This window comes from Podarcis tiliguerta, assembly GCF_965153285.1.
Source record: "Podarcis tiliguerta genome assembly, chromosome: 13".
Lineage (NCBI taxonomy): Eukaryota > Metazoa > Chordata > Lepidosauria > Squamata > Lacertidae > Podarcis > Podarcis tiliguerta.
The window spans coordinates 28,915,116-28,933,949 of NC_139546.1; the positions used below are offsets into that span (position 1 = coordinate 28,915,116).

The 18,834-nt window shown below is 40.6% G+C and overlaps 3 protein-coding genes across 3 annotated transcripts in view; 2 read left to right on the top strand and 1 right to left on the bottom strand.

Annotated features, from left to right (window-relative positions):
* Positions 1 to 205: 205 nt before the first annotated feature.
* LOC310663338 (vomeronasal type-2 receptor 26-like) overlaps positions 206 to 18,834 on the bottom strand; it is a 46,706-nt gene continuing 28,077 nt past the window's right edge. Inside the window, exon 3 of the transcript XR_014504480.1 lies at positions 206 to 506. The gene's annotated coding sequence lies outside the window, so the exon portion shown is untranslated. The remainder of the gene's footprint in view (positions 507 to 18,834) is intronic.
* Positions 3,151 to 4,347, top strand: LOC310663401 (olfactory receptor 6F1-like; the record flags this gene model as incomplete). Its single annotated transcript, XM_083411220.1, has 1 exon — positions 3,151 to 4,347. One exon carries the CDS (start codon positions 3,151 to 3,153, stop codon positions 4,084 to 4,086), a length of 936 nt encoding a protein of 311 aa, XP_083267346.1. The 3' UTR covers positions 4,087 to 4,347.
* LOC310663398 (olfactory receptor 6F1-like) lies at positions 13,180 to 14,288 on the top strand. The gene has a single exon (XM_083411217.1). The coding sequence runs from the start codon at positions 13,273 to 13,275 to the stop codon at positions 14,206 to 14,208; it is 936 nt and encodes a 311-aa protein (XP_083267343.1). The 5' UTR covers positions 13,180 to 13,272; the 3' UTR covers positions 14,209 to 14,288.

Consider the following 18,834-nt stretch of genomic DNA (forward strand, 5'->3'; position numbering starts at 1 on the left):
AGCCCTCATTGTGACTTATTTGTCGCTTCAGGGCCATGTAGGAATCTTTGGTAGATCCACCACTGGGTGGGTTGGTTTTTTCACCTACTACTTATTGAATAGCTGGGTCATGGGCATTAGATGGTCTGCTGTACTGTAAATTAAGTTAACCTAATATTTTATTCGTTTTCGTTTTCAGCCTGGTCACCCCCTTAAGGCAGGTGCCACAGAAAGAATGTAGTTGGTCAAGGGAGCCTTAGATTCAAAAGGTTGAAAAACTTCTCCCCTAGTGGTTGCAATTTATTCCTGCACCAATAGTGTTTCCCCCCTGCAAGGATTTTTAATAGTGCACCAGGGAATTATATGCAATTCACACAAATTGGATGTTCAAGATGTATTAAAGAAAAAGTCCACCCCAATGGGTGTGAATTATACCTTAAGTGACAGATTGCTTAGAATTGGTCCCAGATGCTCGGTCTGTCCTTCAAATCCCTTGGTGTATTCCTAGACTCTCTATGTTGAAGGGCCTGTGGGAACACAGCACAGCTTAAGTTATCTAAGGGATTTCTTTTTCCTCCATAGGTGTTTAAGACTTGATAGGGTTATATTTTCAAAGCTGAGGTGAAATCTTAAAGGAGACGTCAGGAGTGCTCTGATGGTGTTTCCTGCTTGGCAGGGGGTTGGACTCGATGACCCTTGTGGTCTCTTCCAACTCTGTGATTCTATGATTCTACGATTCTACATGGCTTTTAATAAGATAAATATTTCTTATTCAACTAAATTAATTTGAGTTACAAACAGCTGTGCAGGACAGCATCCTTACCTGAATTTTTAACTGGGTGAGTAGAAAGAATAAGACAGTCAATTAGTTGTTGAAAATAGTAACAGTGGAAGAATAGTATATATTTTAAGTTAATTGATACAAAGAGAGCAGTAAATAGTTGGTAAGTGGCTCTATTTTCCAGTGTGTTTCGGAATATAAACTTTGAGAGAATTCAACTTTTTGTATTCTCCTGAAGCAGTTCCAGCTTCCTGATAAGGCAATGGGCCATGAAAGGGAACAAAGGATGTGGATCTGTACAAGACAGAAAATGGGGCACCTTCTCCATTTAGAAAGACAAAGTATTTGATTAGAAGTGGTGTGAGCTAGAAGTGATTTGAATGTGAATGTGAATGGCATAAACCCCTCCATTGTAATCTCAAGTAATGTGTGTGTGTCTGTGTGTGTGTGTGTGAGAGAGAGAGAGAGAGAGAGACTACTGCATTAAAAATAAATTACTGAAATTGAACATATCATTTTGTGATGGATAAGTAAAGAGTACGTTATGAAAGTCAGTTTGTATATACTGTATAAGTGTTCAACTTCATCATATTATGGCAGGAACACATTTTCCCCTCCCTCCAATACTACTTTATAGCAATTTAAACAACGGGAAATTTTTTATTCTAGAATATCATTCACATGCTTTCTTTATATTTCAAGACCTTTTAAGATTTTGTTTTTAAGTTCCTGTGGCATGGTTGGTGGTTTTATTGTGCACATTTTGGTTCTGTGCTGAGTGTGGTGTTTTGTAGTGATTTGTTTGTGTGTTTGGAGGAGCAGTGATCTCACTTTCATGATACTTTGTGTTTTAAAGCTTATAGGCTTTATTTATTGTTCTATACTAAGTTTTATAGTTTTACTTTGTGGACAACATCATATATGTGATGATGTACCTCATAAAGAGAATTAAAAATGATATTCTTTCCTTCTTTTTAGAGGCATATGCATAATGTTGAAATCATTGTTGACAGAGGCTTTTTAAAAATCGAATTCTAATCCAACTTTATTAAACCTATCAATTGAAAGGAGAAGGCATGTAACCTGAGGTACTCCATGCAGCTCAGGGGGGTTCAGTGGTTTGGCATGACTATGGGCAGGTGCAGCTAGTTTGCTGGCTACCACCATTCCTAGATTGGAATAATCTAGGATCAATCCCTGCCGGAGTAACCTCCCAAGTAGAGTATTGTGACTCACTCCATATGGGACTGCCCATGAAGATAGTCCAGAAGATGCAACTGGTGGAGCAAGCAGCCACTAGTGTCCTAAGCAACATGAGACCCAAACACCTCAGAGTACCTTCCCCCTGTATCAATCTTCCAGTGACTAAGGTCCAATGGGAAGGCTATCCCAATAGTAACATGGAACAAAACCTTATCTATAGTGATAACCCACTTAGGGAACACACACACTATTGGGCTGTTTAATGATACTGACAGAAAAAGGTAGATAAAGTGAGGTTTAAACAGAAGTCAAAAGCAAGTAATAAATAAATCAGTGAGGGTACTGGGTGAGCCTCCATTGGAAAGTATTTTGTTAGCAGATAGCCACAATGAAGAAGGATCTTTTCACCTTACAAGATAGTGAGAGTCGGTGATATTGTTCTAGAAAAAGAGGTGCTGGAATTCACTATGAATGCCTCCCTCATTCTCTTCAAATGGCGATGATGATCTTAATACTATTATGTATATAGTACATTAACTGATTTACCCCATGAAATAATCATATATTCATATATATATCTGGAACTCAGCTCCCGGATGCTCTTCTGGTACAATCAGCATTTCTTCCCACAGAGGGACTTAATCATGGAGGTGTACCATGAAGACTATGCAGTATACAATCATTAGTTTAGAGAAATGGGCAAATCTGTCTATATATACATATCTCCCAAGGGAAGAACAAACAGAGGCCCTACAGCATTCTATTTGCAAATAGAGTTGATGTTGCTTCTATCAAATACACGAGTGATTGTAAATAAAAAGACTACTTTTGGAATTTATTTGTTTGTTTGTTTATATTCCTTATTGTGAAGCAGTTGCCTTTGGTGATATATTTCTGTGTGACTTTGCATTTTGCTATTATATCACTACCCTTTTGTTTCGTTTGTTGAGGAACTCAGTTTGGGCAATTTCCAGCTTTAAAAAAGCCCCAGTCAGAGTATTTGGGGGGGGGGAGTCCTGACAGATAACAGGTTGATGGGAAAGGTGCAGGGGCAGGTTCATGTTGGAGATACACACACACACACACACACACACACACACCATCACATAATATAATATTGTATCATTTCCTGCTGGATAATGAATCTGTTATTTTGGCTATTTGTCCGTGCAGTTAAAAGAAGATTGATGGGAAATACAAATGAAGGATCACAAAATGGAACAAAAGTGATGGAATTCATCCTTCTTGGCTTCCCGGGATCTCAGTATTTACAGATGTCCATCTTCATGCTCTTTCTTATCATGTATGTGATGTCACTGCTGGGAAATGCGGCCATCATCATTCTGGTAATAGCAAATCGTCGTCTCCATACTCCCATGTATTTCTTCCTATGTAATCTCTCCTTCCTAGAAATATGGTACACTACAGCTTATATCCCTAAGACTCTTGCCATCTTTCTGGGGAGGAGCAGAAGCATCTCTTTCACTGGCTGCATCCTTCAGCTGTACTTTGTGTTTTCCTTTGGATGCACAGAATACTTCCTGCTGTCTGTCATGGCTTATGACCGATATTTGGCCATATGTGATCCCCTGCACTATAGCACCATCATGGACAACGAGCTCTCCAGGAAGCTGGCAGCTGGCTCCTGGCTATGTGGTTTCCTCATTATTTCTATACTGGCCTTTCTAATCACAAGATTGTCTTTCTGTGGGCCCAGTGTGATCAATCACTTCTACTGCAACATTGATTCCTGGATAGTTCTTTCTTGTAGCAATACCTATGACATTGAGATGGCAGTTTTCGTAATATCCATCATTGTCATATTGGGCTCCTGTCTGATCACCTTTTTTTCCTACATATGCATTATCAACACTATCCTACACATCCCTTCTGTACAAGGTCAACAAAAAGCCTTCTCTACATGCTCGTCCCATCTTGCTGTAGTGCTCATTTGGTATGGCTCCACGATCTTTCTCTATGTCAAACCTTCTAAACGGACATCCTTAGAAATGACCAAAATTGTCAACATCTTGAACACAATTGTTACTCCATTGCTGAATCCATTCATCTACACACTACGAAATAAAGAAGTGAAGGATGCAATCAGAAGTTCATTGCATTAGGCTTACGGTCCCAATTGCATTAATGGAGGCATCCCCCACAACAGTTGGTGATCGTCAGTGAATGAAAAACAAGGATGACAGAGGGTAAATCATCCTTGCAAACTCCCACAGGGACAGGGGAAATGGGCTTCACTCACAGTTCATCTTGGTACCTGGCTTTTGAATGGAATATGGGAGGCAGGGAGGCACTGAGTGCAAAAGCACTTCACCTGGCGAAATCCCTCCTGTGACGCCATTAAGAAGCAGAGGTTCTCCATTTAATGGGATACAGTGGTGCCTCGAGTTAAGTACTTAATTCGTTCCAGAGGTCCATTCTTAACTTGACTTAACTTAAGTGTTCTTAACGTGAAGCACCACTTTAGCTAATGGGGCCTCCTGCTGCCGCTGTGCCACCGGAGCAGGATTTCTGTTCTCATCCTGAAGCAAAGTTCTTAACCCAAGGTACTATTTCTGGGTTAGCTGAGTCTGTAACTTGAAGCGTATGTAACCTGAAGCATATGTAACCCGAGGTACCACTGTATTTAATTGGCTTTAAAGTACAGGTACGTGATGCAAAAGGGTTGCAAAAACATACTGCCAAATATACCAGCTACATGGATTTAATTGAGATAAGATTTTCTTCGGAAGAGAGTCAGATGGGGAGAGGGATGACAGAGGGTAAATCATCCTTGCAAAGTGCCCACAGGGACAGGGGAAATGGGCTTCACTCACAGTTCATCTTGGTACCTGGCTTTTGCATGGAATATGGGAGGCAGGGATTCGCTGAGTGCAAAAGCACTTCATGACTATTGGAAGGACAGAGTAATCCTCCTCACCTCTGCTTAAAACCAACAAACAAGGAAAAAGAGACTGAGATTTATGTGTGCTACTGATGGAATGTAATCTAAGATAAAGTTTAATTCGGCCATAAATCTCTTGTGGAAGGAAAAGAATTTGGAGGCTGTGAAAATAATGCTGCAGAGATTCTGCGAGTTGGAAAGGAGTATTAAATCTTCAGCATGTTCAGAAATTGCCCACCTTTTCCTAGGCTGAGGGGAAAATGGTGACATGTTTTACTAGTGAGACAGAATGTGTTTTAGCAGACTCAGGGCCGTCTTTACTCAGGGTTGCGTGTGGGGCACCTGGGCACCAAATTCTGGGGTGCGCCAAATGTATACCTACTGTATATGGTCACTCTCGATCAGTGACAGTGAAAAGCAATGGAGCGAAAGTCCCCATCCCCCCTCCGTCGCTATAATACTCTGCAGCACCAAATACTTCCAAAGAGTCAAGAAACAAAAGCAGTTATTTCTGCTGCGTCGTTGTTACAGGCGAGCTATTCCCCCCCCCCAACTTTGAGTTCACCTCCCCCAAAAAAGGCCAACAACTTTGGCTCCCCCCTCCCCCAAAAAGCTCAATAAAAGTTAATTTGGGGGTGGCTAAACTAAATTTGGGGCCGCTGGGCAGATTTTTGCACCCTGGCGGCACATATGCTAAAGACGGCCCTGAGCAGACGGTTCCCTGTTCTGAGACATCAAAGCAAGGGATGGAGAGATAAGACCTCTGAGAAACTTCAAGATTCAGTTCTGCCCCAAGCCCTGATGGGAGAAAACAACAGCTGGGAAGTGAAAGAGACAACACACTATATGGAAAGAAGGAATCTCCGTGGATATAACAGTTTTCACATGCAGGGCAGAATAAAGATAATAGTTTGAGTTCCTCACTTGAAGCTTTATAAATGTATATATTGTAACATCACAAATGGAAATCATTAATTATGTAGCTGTTGACTGAGGGATTATTATTGTAACTGAAATGTAACTGACATTAATTAAGATTATGGAACACAGTGATATAAGATTGGAAATGCACCCCAACTATCATGTGTGGAGCCACTTTAATTGGAAATTTATTGGGGCTTTGATAATTGTATAATTGGCAAATTAATTGTTATTGTTATAATTTGGCGATTATTGTGGGTGTATTGGAAAACTAATAAAAATATTTTTTTTTTTTTAAAAAAAGAAGTTCATTGCATTGAGGTTCAAGAGAAACATTTATTATATGATAATAAAGGGTATTGAAATAATGCCACAAATAAACTCATGGTGAAGAACCTCTGGACAGAGGGGCATATGAGGCCTTCAGTAGCTTGAATCTGGGTGTATGGAAAGGATATCCCCCCTCCTAGACCTAGTTTCCGCAATGGTCATAGGGTTAGTTGCCATACATCCAGGAAATCTTGGACGTGTCCTTTTGGGCGCCTACATGCCCACCTGGGCAATTTTTTTACAATTTTAAGCCAATCACCGGGTTGGGGGAGGGTAAAAAAAAATGTGTGTGCACGACTGGCTCTGTCTCTGTTTTGAGCTTTGTTTTGGGTGCCTCAGGCTCTATTTTGGGCTCTGGCACATGTGGCTCCGGGTCTGTTTTGGATTCTGGCATGGGCAGGCAAGCTAGAATAGGCTCAAGCACAGTGCAGGGGTTGAAAACTGATTGATTAAGCACTGGAGCAGCCCTTGAGTAGTTTAGAGACAGAAACACAAGGAAATGGGAAGCTGAGTGTGATGAGTTGTATATGATGGAATGGGCCACCTAACGCAGCATTAGTTCATCACTGCTTTATTAGGGTTGCCATATTCCCAAAAGTGAAAATCCAGACAAAGTTGTTGAGCCCTAGCTTTATTTCTCATTTTAAATATATGAAGCAGTAGTTCTAGTGGAATAATCATGTGTGTTTGTTTGGTAACTGAAGCATTTTAAGCTTCCTTTTTCATCCACAAGGCTCCCAGCAAAGATCAGCAGTAATAAAGTCCTTGCCCTTAGGTTTACAGTATGTACATTATATTTTAAAAACACTCTCGAAGCTTCACTTGAACCTTGTGTATTCATGGTTATGTGTGCTCTTGATTTTATTGGGACAGTCACACTTGATCCTGTTTATACTGTTTCAGAATTTAGCCCCTACTATATTTTGTTGCTCATCCATACTTGTCCTCTTATTATTTCTGGATTTCTTTTCTTGGTCTTGATCATCGCATCTCCAGATATCCTTTGCCATGGGAAATAGGTTCAGGAATCAACAGAGTGTTGGGTGAGATACTCTCCACTGGGAGAGTGGTTTGTTAGCAGAGAATCATAATGAAGAAAGCTCTTTCCACAGCAGCTACCTGCCTTACAAGAAAACAAGTGTATTCTGTCTAAAAGGCCTTGCATATAGCAAGTTGATGGGACAAGTGTAGGGACAGGTTTACACTCAATATACAAAGTAGGAAGGGCCCTTGGGGGTGGAATCTACTATCCATAAATCAGTGGGCAGTCTGGTTGATTACTAGATACATATCCTATGCCCAAACCTGCAAAAAAAATCAATAAAGTTGTGGCCTTATTTGATCCCAGCACAGTCCTTGGACGTATTTTATGTATCCACTGTGTGTTCACCAAACCCCTCATGGATTCATTGTGCCTGGGCTCACAATTTAAATGCAGATTGATTTCCCTTCTTTGAATATATCAACAGGGAGGGATCTCCTCATAGCTAGTTTCTCATTATCATTATTTGTTATGGTAGAAGTATCTGAATGCCATTTACTATTCAGGGAAGCAAGATTATTGTATGATACACTGGTTTGATGTTATTATTTTATTCTCCAGCTCTATCATTAGTAAGGGTAAGGGTACCCCTGCCCGTACGGGCCAGTCTTGACAGACTCTAGGGTTGTGCGCCCAGCGCTTTCCAGAGACACTTCCGGGTCACGTGGTCAGCGTGACATTGCTGCTCTGGCGAGCCAGAGCCGCACACGGAAACGCCGTTTACCTTCCCGCTAGTAAGTGGTCCCTATTTATCTACTTGCACCCGGGAGTGCTTTTGAACTGCTAGGTTGGCAGGTGCTGGGACCGAACAACGGGAGCGCACCCCGCCGCGGGGATTCGAACCGCCGACCTTTCAATCGGCAAGCCCTAGGCGCTGAGGCTTTTACCCACAGCGCCACCCACGTCCCTCAACTCTATCATTACTTCGCCCCTGTTACTAGCTTTTCATGCCTACATGTTCTTGTACAATAATAATAAAAAACAGATTAGTATTTTGAATCAGGTTAATATAAAGCTGATGAAGATGAGAGAAATTTTAAAAATCTGCTTGACACACAAATACAAAGCACACACACTTGCAAACCTCTTGATTAAAATGCATAGCAAAGAACTTAAATTCAGTGCTTTATTCTTTTCTTCTTGTTAGCATTTCCCTGTTGTTCAAGTCAGGTCTTAACAAAGCAATATAACAAATTGGGGGGGGGGGGGAATGCAACCTAACAATCCAGCACTAGAGGCTAAGATACAAAAGATCTCCATTGCTACCATATATTTGCCTTTAGTGTAACTTGGAACAAAAGATAACCAAACACTACAAAAGACCAACATGCTGAAAGTTATAAACTTGGCTTCATTGAAACTGTCAGGTAACTTCCTGGCAAGAAAAACCACTGTGAAACTGACAGCTGCCAGGAGGCCCATGTAGCCAACAGCAGAGTCTGTGGGTCGGTTGAATTAGTGTAGCGAAATAAGCTGAATCAGGAGGAGTTAGGGGCTAGGAAGACAAGTAAATATCTGAGAGGTGGTTTAGTGAGTGAGAGCAGGTGGTGGAAGTTATAGGTCTGGATAGGCACCCCATGAGTGCAATTGACTGATACTATTTATGAAACCACACGAATGTTAAACTGCAATAAATAAATAGAAGTTTATGTTCCAATTTAACCCTGACTGGACTCAGTATTGTACCAGGTAGGGCCTGGGTGGTGGCAGTGAGAAATAAAGTGGTGGCACAGGGGTCAATAAATGGTGAATTCAATAAGTCTGTGAGGGAAAGCAATACACTTGGAGAGGGGAAAGGAAAAATTGGTAAAGTGATTACCTGGCCCGAGGGTGTGATTGAGGTAAAGCCCAGATTGCGGTGAGGCTGAGAGCACAATAAAGAGCAAGAGATCTCAAAAGACTGTTCTGGCAGAGGCTAAGGCTCAGGGTCAGTGGAAGTAAGCTTGAAAGGTTAGAGGCAAAAACCTAAAGCTATACTTTGGGACCGGGGTCTTGAAAATCCAAGCCAGGAGGAACAGTCTTGAGAGTAAAATTCTCTTATTTATTTAACTAATTAGTGAAAATACTGACTCACACATAATGCCCCCCAAGAAGACCAAGCACCCCGTGAGAGAAAACCCATACGAAAGCTCTGGAGAAGAGAATGGGAATCCCCAGGGGGAGGAAACGAAAATAGAAGAGATGACTAAAACCCCACCTGAAGGAGAAGTTCCATAGTTCTCAGAGGATTTTGAAAAGTGGAAATTAGTACAAGAATATAACTTGAAATTAGAGCTTGAGAAAAATAGAACTGAACAAGAATTGGGAAAAGAAAAATTTAGAGCTGTATAACAATTAGAAAAAGAAAAATTGAGGCTTGAGCAAGAATTGGAAAAACAAAAATTGAGGGCTGAGCAGGAAAGGGAATAGCAGTAGTTTCAGTTAGAGATGAGACGGTTGGAATTAACGGTTTTGGAAAATTGAAATAATAGTAATAACACCGATGGGCAGAATCAAATGAAGATAGATTTAAAATGCTTTCCTGAGTTTAGAGATCAAGAAGTCCTTGCCCCACCATCCAGGCGGGGTTAAGAAGGGAGAAGACAGTTAGTAATCCCACATGAATACCTGGGCAAAATCCTGCAGCATGCTCACAATAGTGTATTTGGAGCGCATATGGGTATTACATGTACAAAACAAAAAGGCATGGGGAAACAAATTAAACAATACTGTCAAGCCTGTGACATATGTCAAAGAGGCACCGGTCAAGACAAAACAAAAGCCAAATTGTGCCCCTTGCCTATCATATCAACCCCTTTTCAATGGTTAGGGGTGGACCTGATAGGGCCATTGCTTAGAGCCAGCAGGCGGGGAAACAGATACATCCTCACCATAGTGGATTACGCAACCAAATATCCAGAAGCCATTCCGTTGCAAAATATTGAAATGGAAATGGTGACAACCTCTTTAATTAACTATATGAGTAGGTTGGGCTTTGCCAGGGAAATAGTCACTGACTTGGGTTCTTCTTTCACATCAAGACTAATGAATAGACTATGGGAAGTGTGTGGTATTAAGCATTTAACATCAAACCTTACCACCCTGAAACTAATGGATTAGTTGAAAGATTTAATTGCCATGTAGGAATCTTTGGCAGATCCACCTCTGGGTGGGTTGGTTTTTTCACCTACTACTTATTGAATAGCTGGGTCTTGGGCATTAGATGGTCTGCTGTACTGTTAATTAAGTTAATATGCTATTTTATTCATTCATTTTTGGCAGGAAGGGGAGTCGTTGTGTTTCAACCTGGTCACCCCCTTAAGGCAGGTGCCACACAAAGAATATAGTTGCTCAAGGGGGCCTTGGAGTCAAAAAGGTTGAAAACATCTCCCCTAGTGGTTACCATTTGTTCAAGTTTGCTCCTGCTCCTGTGTTTTCCCTCTGCAAGGATTTTTAATAGTGCACCAGGGAATTATATGCAATTCAAACAAATTGAGTGTTCAAGATGCATTAAAAAGTCCACTTCAATGGGATTGAATTATACCTTAAGTGACAGATTGCTCAGAATTGCACCTAGATACTTGGTCTGTCCTTCAAATCCCTTGGTGTATTCCTAGACTCTCTGTGTTGAAGGATCTGTGGGAACACAGCAAAGCTTAAGTTATCTAAGGGATTTCTTTTTCCTCCATAGCTGTTTAAGATTTGATAGGGGTATATTTTCCCCTATCAAATCTACCCCTATCAAAGGCATCATGGTTTTAATAAGATAAATATTGCTTATTCAACTACATTAATTTCAGTTACAAACAGCTGTGCAGGACAACATCCTTACCTGAATTTTTAACTGGGTGAGTAGAAAGAATAGGACAGCCAATTACTCATTGAAAATAGTAACAGTGGAAGAATAGTATATATTATAAGTAAATTGATACAAAGAGAGCAGTAAATAGTTGGTAAGTGGCTCTATTTTCGAGTGTGTTTCGGAATATAAACTTTGAGAGAATTCAACTTTATGTATTCTCCTGAAGCTGTTCCAGCTTCCTGATAAGGCAAGGGGCCATTAAAGGGAACAAAGGATGTGGATCTGTATGAGACAGAAAATGGGGCCCTTGCCCATTTAGAAAGACAAAGTATTTGATTAGAAGTGATGTGAGCTAGAAGTGATATGAATGTTAATGGCATGAACCCCTCCATTGTAGTCTCAAATTGTGTGTGTGTGTGTGTGTGTGACTACTGCATTAAAAATAAATTAGTGAAATTGAACATATCATTTTGTGATGGATAAGTAAAGAGTACGTTATGAAAGTCAGTTTGTATATACTGTATAAGTGTTCAACTTCATCATATTATGGCAGGAACACATTTTCCCCTCCCTCCAATACTACTTTATAGCAATTTAAACAACAGGAATTTTTTTATTCTAGAATATCATTCACATGCTTTATTTTTCAAGACCTTTTAAGATTTTGTTTTTAAGTTCCTGTGGCATGGTTGGTGGTTTTATTGTGCACATTTTGGTTCTGTGCTGCGTGTGGTGTTTTGTAGTGTGTTTGTTTGTGTGTTGGGAGGGGCAGTGATCTCACTTTCATGATACTTTGTGTTTTAAAGCTTATAGGTTTTATTTATTGTTCTACACTAAGTTTTATTGTTTTACTTTGTGGACAACATCATATATGTGATGATGTACCTCATACAGAGAATTAAAAATGATATTCTTTCCTTCTTTTTAGAGGCATATGCATAATGTTGAAATCATTGTTGACAGAGGCTTTTAAAAATCAAATTCTAATTTAACCTATCAATTGGAAGGAGAACACATGTAGCCTGAGGTACTCCATGCAGCTCAGGTGGGTTCAGTGGTTTGGCATGACTATGGGCAGGTGCAGCTGGTTTGCTGGCTACCACCATTCCTAGACTGGAATAACCTAGGATCGATAACCCCTGCTGTAGTAACCTCCCAAGTAGAGTATTGTGACTCATTCCATATGGGACTGCCCTTGAAGATAGTCCAGAATATGCAACTGGTAGAGCAAGCAGCCACTAGTGTCCTAAGCAACATGAGACCCAAACACCTCAAGAGTACCTTCCCCCTGTGTCAGCCTTCCAGTGACTAAGGTCCAATGGGAAAGCTATTCTTGTTGTCCCACCAATTGTTTAGGCTCACAATATAGTAACATGGAACAAAACTTTATAATCATAGCCCACTTAGGGAACACACACAATTGGTCTGTTTAATGATATCAGTAGAAAAAGGTGATAAAGTGAGGTCTAAAAAGAAGTCAAAAGCAAGTAATAAATAAATCAGTGAGGGTACTGGGTGAGCCTCCATTTGGAAAGTATTTCGTTAGCAGATAACAACAATGAAGAAGGATCTTTTCACCTTACAAGATAGTGAGAGTCAGTGATATTTTTCTAGAAAAAAAGGTGCTGGATTTCAGTATGAATGACTCCCTCATTCTCTTAGAATGGCTATGGCTATCGTAATACTATTATGTATATAGTACATTAACTGATTTACCCCATGAAATAATGATATATTCATATATACATCTGGAACTTAGCTCCCAGATGCTTTTCTGGTCTTCCCACAGAGGAGCTTAATCATGGAGCTGCACCATGAAGACTATGCAGTATACAATCATTAGTTTAGAGAAATGGGCAAATCTGTCTTTATATACATATCTCCCATGGGAAGAACAAAAAGAGGCCCTACAGCATTCTATTTGCAAATAGAGTTGATGTTGCTTCTATCAAATACACGAGTGATTGTAAAGAAAAAGACTACTTTTGGAATTTATTTGTTTGCTTGTTTATATTCCTTATTGTGAAGCAGTTGCCCTTGGTGATATATTTCTGTGTGACTTTGTATTTTGCTATTATATCACTACCCTTTTGTTTCGTTTGTTGAGGAACTCAGTTTGGGCAATTTCCAGCTTTAAAAAAGCCCCTGTCAGAGTATTGGGGGGGGGGGGAGTCCTGACAGATAACAGGTTGATGGGAAAGGTGCAGGGGAAGATTCATGTTGGAGATACACACACACACACACACCATCACATAATATAATATTGTATCATTTCCTGGTGGATAAAGAATCTGTTAATTTGGCTATTTGTTCGAGCAGTTAAAAGAAGATTGATGGGAAATACAAATGAAGGATCGCAAAATGGAACAAAAGTGATGGAATTCATCCTTCTTGGGTTCCCGGGATCTCAGTATTTACAGATGTCCATCTTCATGCTCTTTCTTATCATGTATGTGATGTCACTGCTGGGAAATGTGGCCATTATCATTCTGGTAATAGCAAATCGTCGTCTCCATACTCCCATGTATTTCTTCCTATGTAATCTCTCCTTCCTAGAAATATGGTACACTACAGCTTCTATCCCTAAGACTCTTGCCATCTTTCTGGGGAGGAGCAGAAGCATCTCTTTCACTGGCTGCATCCTTCAGCTGTACTTTGTGTTTTCCTTTGGATGCACAGAATACTTCCTGCTGTCTGTCATGGCTTATGACCGATATTTGGCCATATGTGATCCCCTGCACTATAGCACCATCATGGACAACCAGCTCTCCAGGAAGCTGGCAGCTGGCTCCTGGCTATGTGGTTTCCTCATTATTTCTATACCAGCCTTCCTAATCACCAGATTGTCTTTCTGTGGGCCCAGTGTGATCAATCACTTCTACTGCAACATTGATTCCTGGATAGTTCTTTCCTGTACCAATACCTATGACATTGAGATGGCAGCTTTTGTAATATCCATCATTGTCATATTGGGCTCCTGTCTGATCACCTTTCTTTCCTACATATGCATTATCACCACTATCCTACGCATCCCTTCTGTACAAAGTCAACAAAAAGCCTTCTCCACATGCTCGTCCCATCTTGCTGTAGTGCTCGTTTGGTATGGCTCCACCATCTTTCTTTTTGTCAAACCTTCTAAACGGACATCCCTAGAAATGACCAAAATTGTCAACATCTTGAACACAATTGTTACTCCATTGCTGAATCCATTCATCTACACACTACGAAATAAAGAAGTGAAGGATGCAATCAGAAGTTCATTGCATTAGGCTTATGGTCCCAACTGCCTTAATGGAGGCATCCCCCACAACAGCTGGTGATCGTCAGTGAATGAAAAACAAGGATGACAGAGGGTAAATCATCCTTGCAAAGTGCCCACAGGGACAGGGGAAATGGGCTTCACTCACAGTTCATCTTGGTACCTGGCTTTTGCATGGAATATGGGAGGCAGGGATTCGCTGAGTGCAAAAGCACTTCATGACTATTGGAAGGACAGAGTAATCCTCCTCACCTCTGCTTAAAACCAACAAACAAGGAAAAAGAGACTGAGATTTATGTGTGCTACTGATGGAATGTAATCTAAGATAAAGTTTAATTCGGCCATAAATCTCTTGTGGAAGGAAAAGAATTTGGAGGCTGTGAAAATAATGCTGCAGAGATTCTGGGAGTTGGAAAGGAGTATTAAATCTTCAGCATGTTCAGAAATTGCCCACCTTTTCCTAGGCTGAGGGGAAAATGGTGGCATGTTTTACTAGTGAGACAGAATGTGTTTTAGCGGACTCAGGGGCGTCTTTCCTCAGGGTTCCAAGGGGTGTGGGGCACCTGGGCTCCAAATTCTGAGGGTATACCTACTGTATATGGTCACTCTCGATCGGTGACAGTTAAAAGCAATGGAGCGAAAGTCCCCCCCCCCCCAATCGATCTGTTACTCCATAGCACCAAATACTCCCAAAGAGTCAGGAAAGAAAAGCAACTATTTCCGCTGCATTGTTACAGGTAAAGGTCAACAACTTTGGCTCCCCCCTCCCCCAAAAAGCTCAATAAAAGTTAATTTGGGGGTGGCTAAACTAAATTTGGGGCCGCTGGGCAGATTTTTGCACCCCGGCAGCGCATATGGTAAAGATGGCCCTGAGCAGACTGTTCCCTGTTCTGAGACATCGAAGCAAGGGATGGAGAGATAAGACCTCTGAGAAACTTCAAGATTCAGTTCTGCCCCAAGCCCTGATGGGAGAAAACAACAGCTGGGAAGTGAAAGAGACAACACACTATATGGACAGAAGGAATCTCCATGGATATAACAGTTTTCACATGCAGGGCAGAATAAAGATAATAGTTTGAGTTCCTCACTTGAAGCTTTATAAATTTATATATTGTAACATCACAAATGGAAATCATTAATTATGTAGCTGTTGACTAAAGGATTATTATTGTAACTGAAATGTAACTGACATTAATTTAGATTATGAAACACTGTGATATAAGATCGGAAACACACCCAAACTATCATGTGGGGAGCCACTTTAACTGGAGATTTATTGGGGCTTTGATAATTGTATAATTGGAGAATTAATTGTTATTGTTATAATTTGGCGATTATTGTGGGTGTATTGGAAAACTAATATTTATTTTTTTAAAAAAAGAAATTCATTGCATTGAGGTTCAAGAGAAACATTTATTATATGATAATAAAGGGTATTGAAATAATGCCACAAATAAACTCATGATGAAGAACCTCTGGACAGAGGGGCATATGAGGCCTTCAGTAGCTTGAATCTGGTTGTATGGAAAGGATATTTCCCCCTCCTAGACCTAGTTTCTGCAATGGTCATAGGGTTAGTTGTCATATGTCCAGGAAATCCCAGACATGTCCTTTTGGGCGCCTACATGCCCATCTGGGCGATTTTTTTTTACAATTTTAAGCAAATGTCCGGGTTGGGGGAGGGTAAAAAAAAAAATGTATGTGCACGATCGGCTCTGGCTCTGTTTCGAACTCTGTTTTGGGTGCCTCAAGCTCTGTTTTGGGCTCTGGCACATGTGGCTCTGGGTCTGTTTTGGATTCTGGCATGAGCGGGCGAGCTAGAATAGGCTCAAGTACAGTACAGGTGTTGACGACTTGTTGATTAAGCACTGGAGCAGCCATTGAGACTTTAGAGACAGAAACATAAGGGAATGGGAAGTTGAGTGTGTTGAGTTGTATGTGATGGATTGGACCACCTAATACAGCATTAGTTACTATGGCTAGGATTTGAAACTGAGGCTCCCTGACTTCATTTTGACTAGAGGTACTGGAGGGCAAAACAAGAATTTTTCCCCTACAAAGAACATGCTTTGTACTCTACTTTTTCTTAATCTGTGAGTTGAATAAGAATGCAAGAAGCATTATCAGAACATTGACAGTGTGATGGAGAGAAGAGCATTGTGTAGAGAGGGATCATATACTATTTCTGGTGGATGATTGGTTTGTTGGTTTCCCTTGTCTTGGGTAATTCCAAACTCTACTCTCCCTTGCTGTGCTGTACAACAGCAGATTTGTCATCATCTTCCAGGGCACAAGATGCTCCTTGCTTTCGGAAGTTGATGAAGCAGTAACTAAGCTTCCAATTTTTACTGTTGTTTGATATTAGAATAGTGGAATTCAACAGAGCTTACTCCCAAGTAAGAATTGTGCATAGATTGTAGTCATGACACATGGCTGATCAGGGATATAGATTCAGGTCTCCTCCAACAATTTCCAAGATGCTAACTACACCACACTACATATTGGAGTCCCAATTGGCTACAGGGTTTGTTATGATGAGCTCCTAACTTCAAAATTCACCACTACACCACTGGTCCCTTATTATCTAACCAAAGGGAATTAAAAAGTGACAGTTCTGAATATGTGACAAACACATTTTCTCCAGCATTTCCACTGGGAATACCTAGCACTTAATGAATAACTACTTTCCTGTTTGATTATTAAGACTATAATTAAAGCTGCTGCTTCTCAAAAATCCTTGTGGATGTTCAGTGATAACTGTCAAAGAATACTATAAATCTAATCAGAATAGATAGGGTCTGGTATCCAAATGTCTGAGTTTGAGACGCCCAAATTGCAACCTCTCAGGAAACTAAATTACCATTCAAATTAGACAATTTTCATCTTGGAGATGCTGCTCATAGTATTGCCAGAAAAATAGTGGTCTCTGTGTAGAATGAAGATTGTATTGTATTAAGGATGGTTATTTTAGTAATCTTTCTGCTGGAACTATTTCCTTACATATGTGAGGCTCACATAGCAAAATGCAGGCTCCAAGGTCCTCATCGTCCACTTCACATCTATCATCAGCCAGGAGATTTCATCATCGGTGGCATTGTTTCCCATGGTGGCTTCTTATCCACTTCAGCAACATTCATGGAGGAACCTCCACCAGTACTGCCTGAAGAACTTGTGTAAGAACTCAGCCTCTCATGATCAATCCCAGAGCAGCAGCTTCAGAACAATGGCTGATGCTGCAAATGTCAACTCAGTTATCTTTGATTTAAATATAACATACTGATCTGAAAACTCACATGAATCAACTGTGAATAAAGGGAGTAACACAAACTCCAATTTATGGAATATATACTAAGAAATATTGAATACAGTGAAAATATACTGATCCCACAATGGAAAGCAAGCTCCATTGTGCTCTTTTAGGTTTAGTTCTTGGTCAGGATGTATAGATTAACAGTCTAGTAACTTAGCAGTAAACCCAGCTGAACTCAATATGATTAACTTCTGAATAGATATTTGGTCTCTGGTTCCTCTGCCCCTTCGAAATCCAGCTTGCACTTCTGGGAGTTCTCGGTCCACATACTACTTGAGCCTTCCTTGTAGAATTCTTAGCATACTAGCAGTCTAGTAGCACAGTAGTAGACTTAACTGAATTCAATATGATTAACTTCTGAGTACATATTTAAATGTTCCAAGTGTTGAAGGTGCTTCTGAAACAATCTGCAACTCTCATTCTAGGGTGGTGCCGAAGGCTTACCAGCACATCCTGGCATTGACATTTGCAGTCAAGGAGATCAATGGATGCTCCCACATTTTACCCAATATCACCTTGGGCTTCCATATCTATGACAGCTATACTAATGCAAGAAGGACGTATCTTGCCACACTGATACTTTTATCCAAACTGGAGAAATGTGTCCCCAACTATGTATGTGATACTGAAAATAATCTGACAGGGGTTATTGGAGGACTCGACTCTGAAATCTCCTTTTATGTGGCAACCATTTTGGATATCTATAAGATTCCACAGGTAAGACACTTATGGGCAATACCTCTATTAGATTGCGAAGTGGAAAAGAAGAGGCTAGGTCCACAGCACCAATTCAGGGTGTAGGTCCCCCACTCCAGAAAAGATCCTGTTATCCCAAGCATTCCTTGTAGGAGAGGGAGCTTTCTAGTATCCAGCCTTTCATTTCTACTATGCACTTTAATGACAACATTGCTTTGCAGTAAATTTGCATGGGAGGGGAGAATAATTCATTCTCTATCTCAACCCCCTCCCCTTTCCAGGAGACTGATATCCCAAAGTCCACTGGTGGGATAATGGACCAGCTATGTTTGGGTATGCAGCATTTTCTACTTAGCGAAGAAGGCATGTGCATTCAGTGTGTGTGTGGGGGGGAGGTTTCAGGATTCAAATACACAGGTAACTGGCACTAAAATCCTTCTCCCTCCTCACCACACCACCCCCCAAAAGTAATGGGTTTGGGGAAGATTAAACACATAATGAAGTTGTGTTAAGTAGCAGAAACAATCAATATTTGCTTGAAAGGAGTAATAGTAGTGAACAGCTGGTTCACAATTGAAATATGGTTTCATAAAAGAAGTGGGAGGTATCGTGGAAAAAGGAGACAGAAAT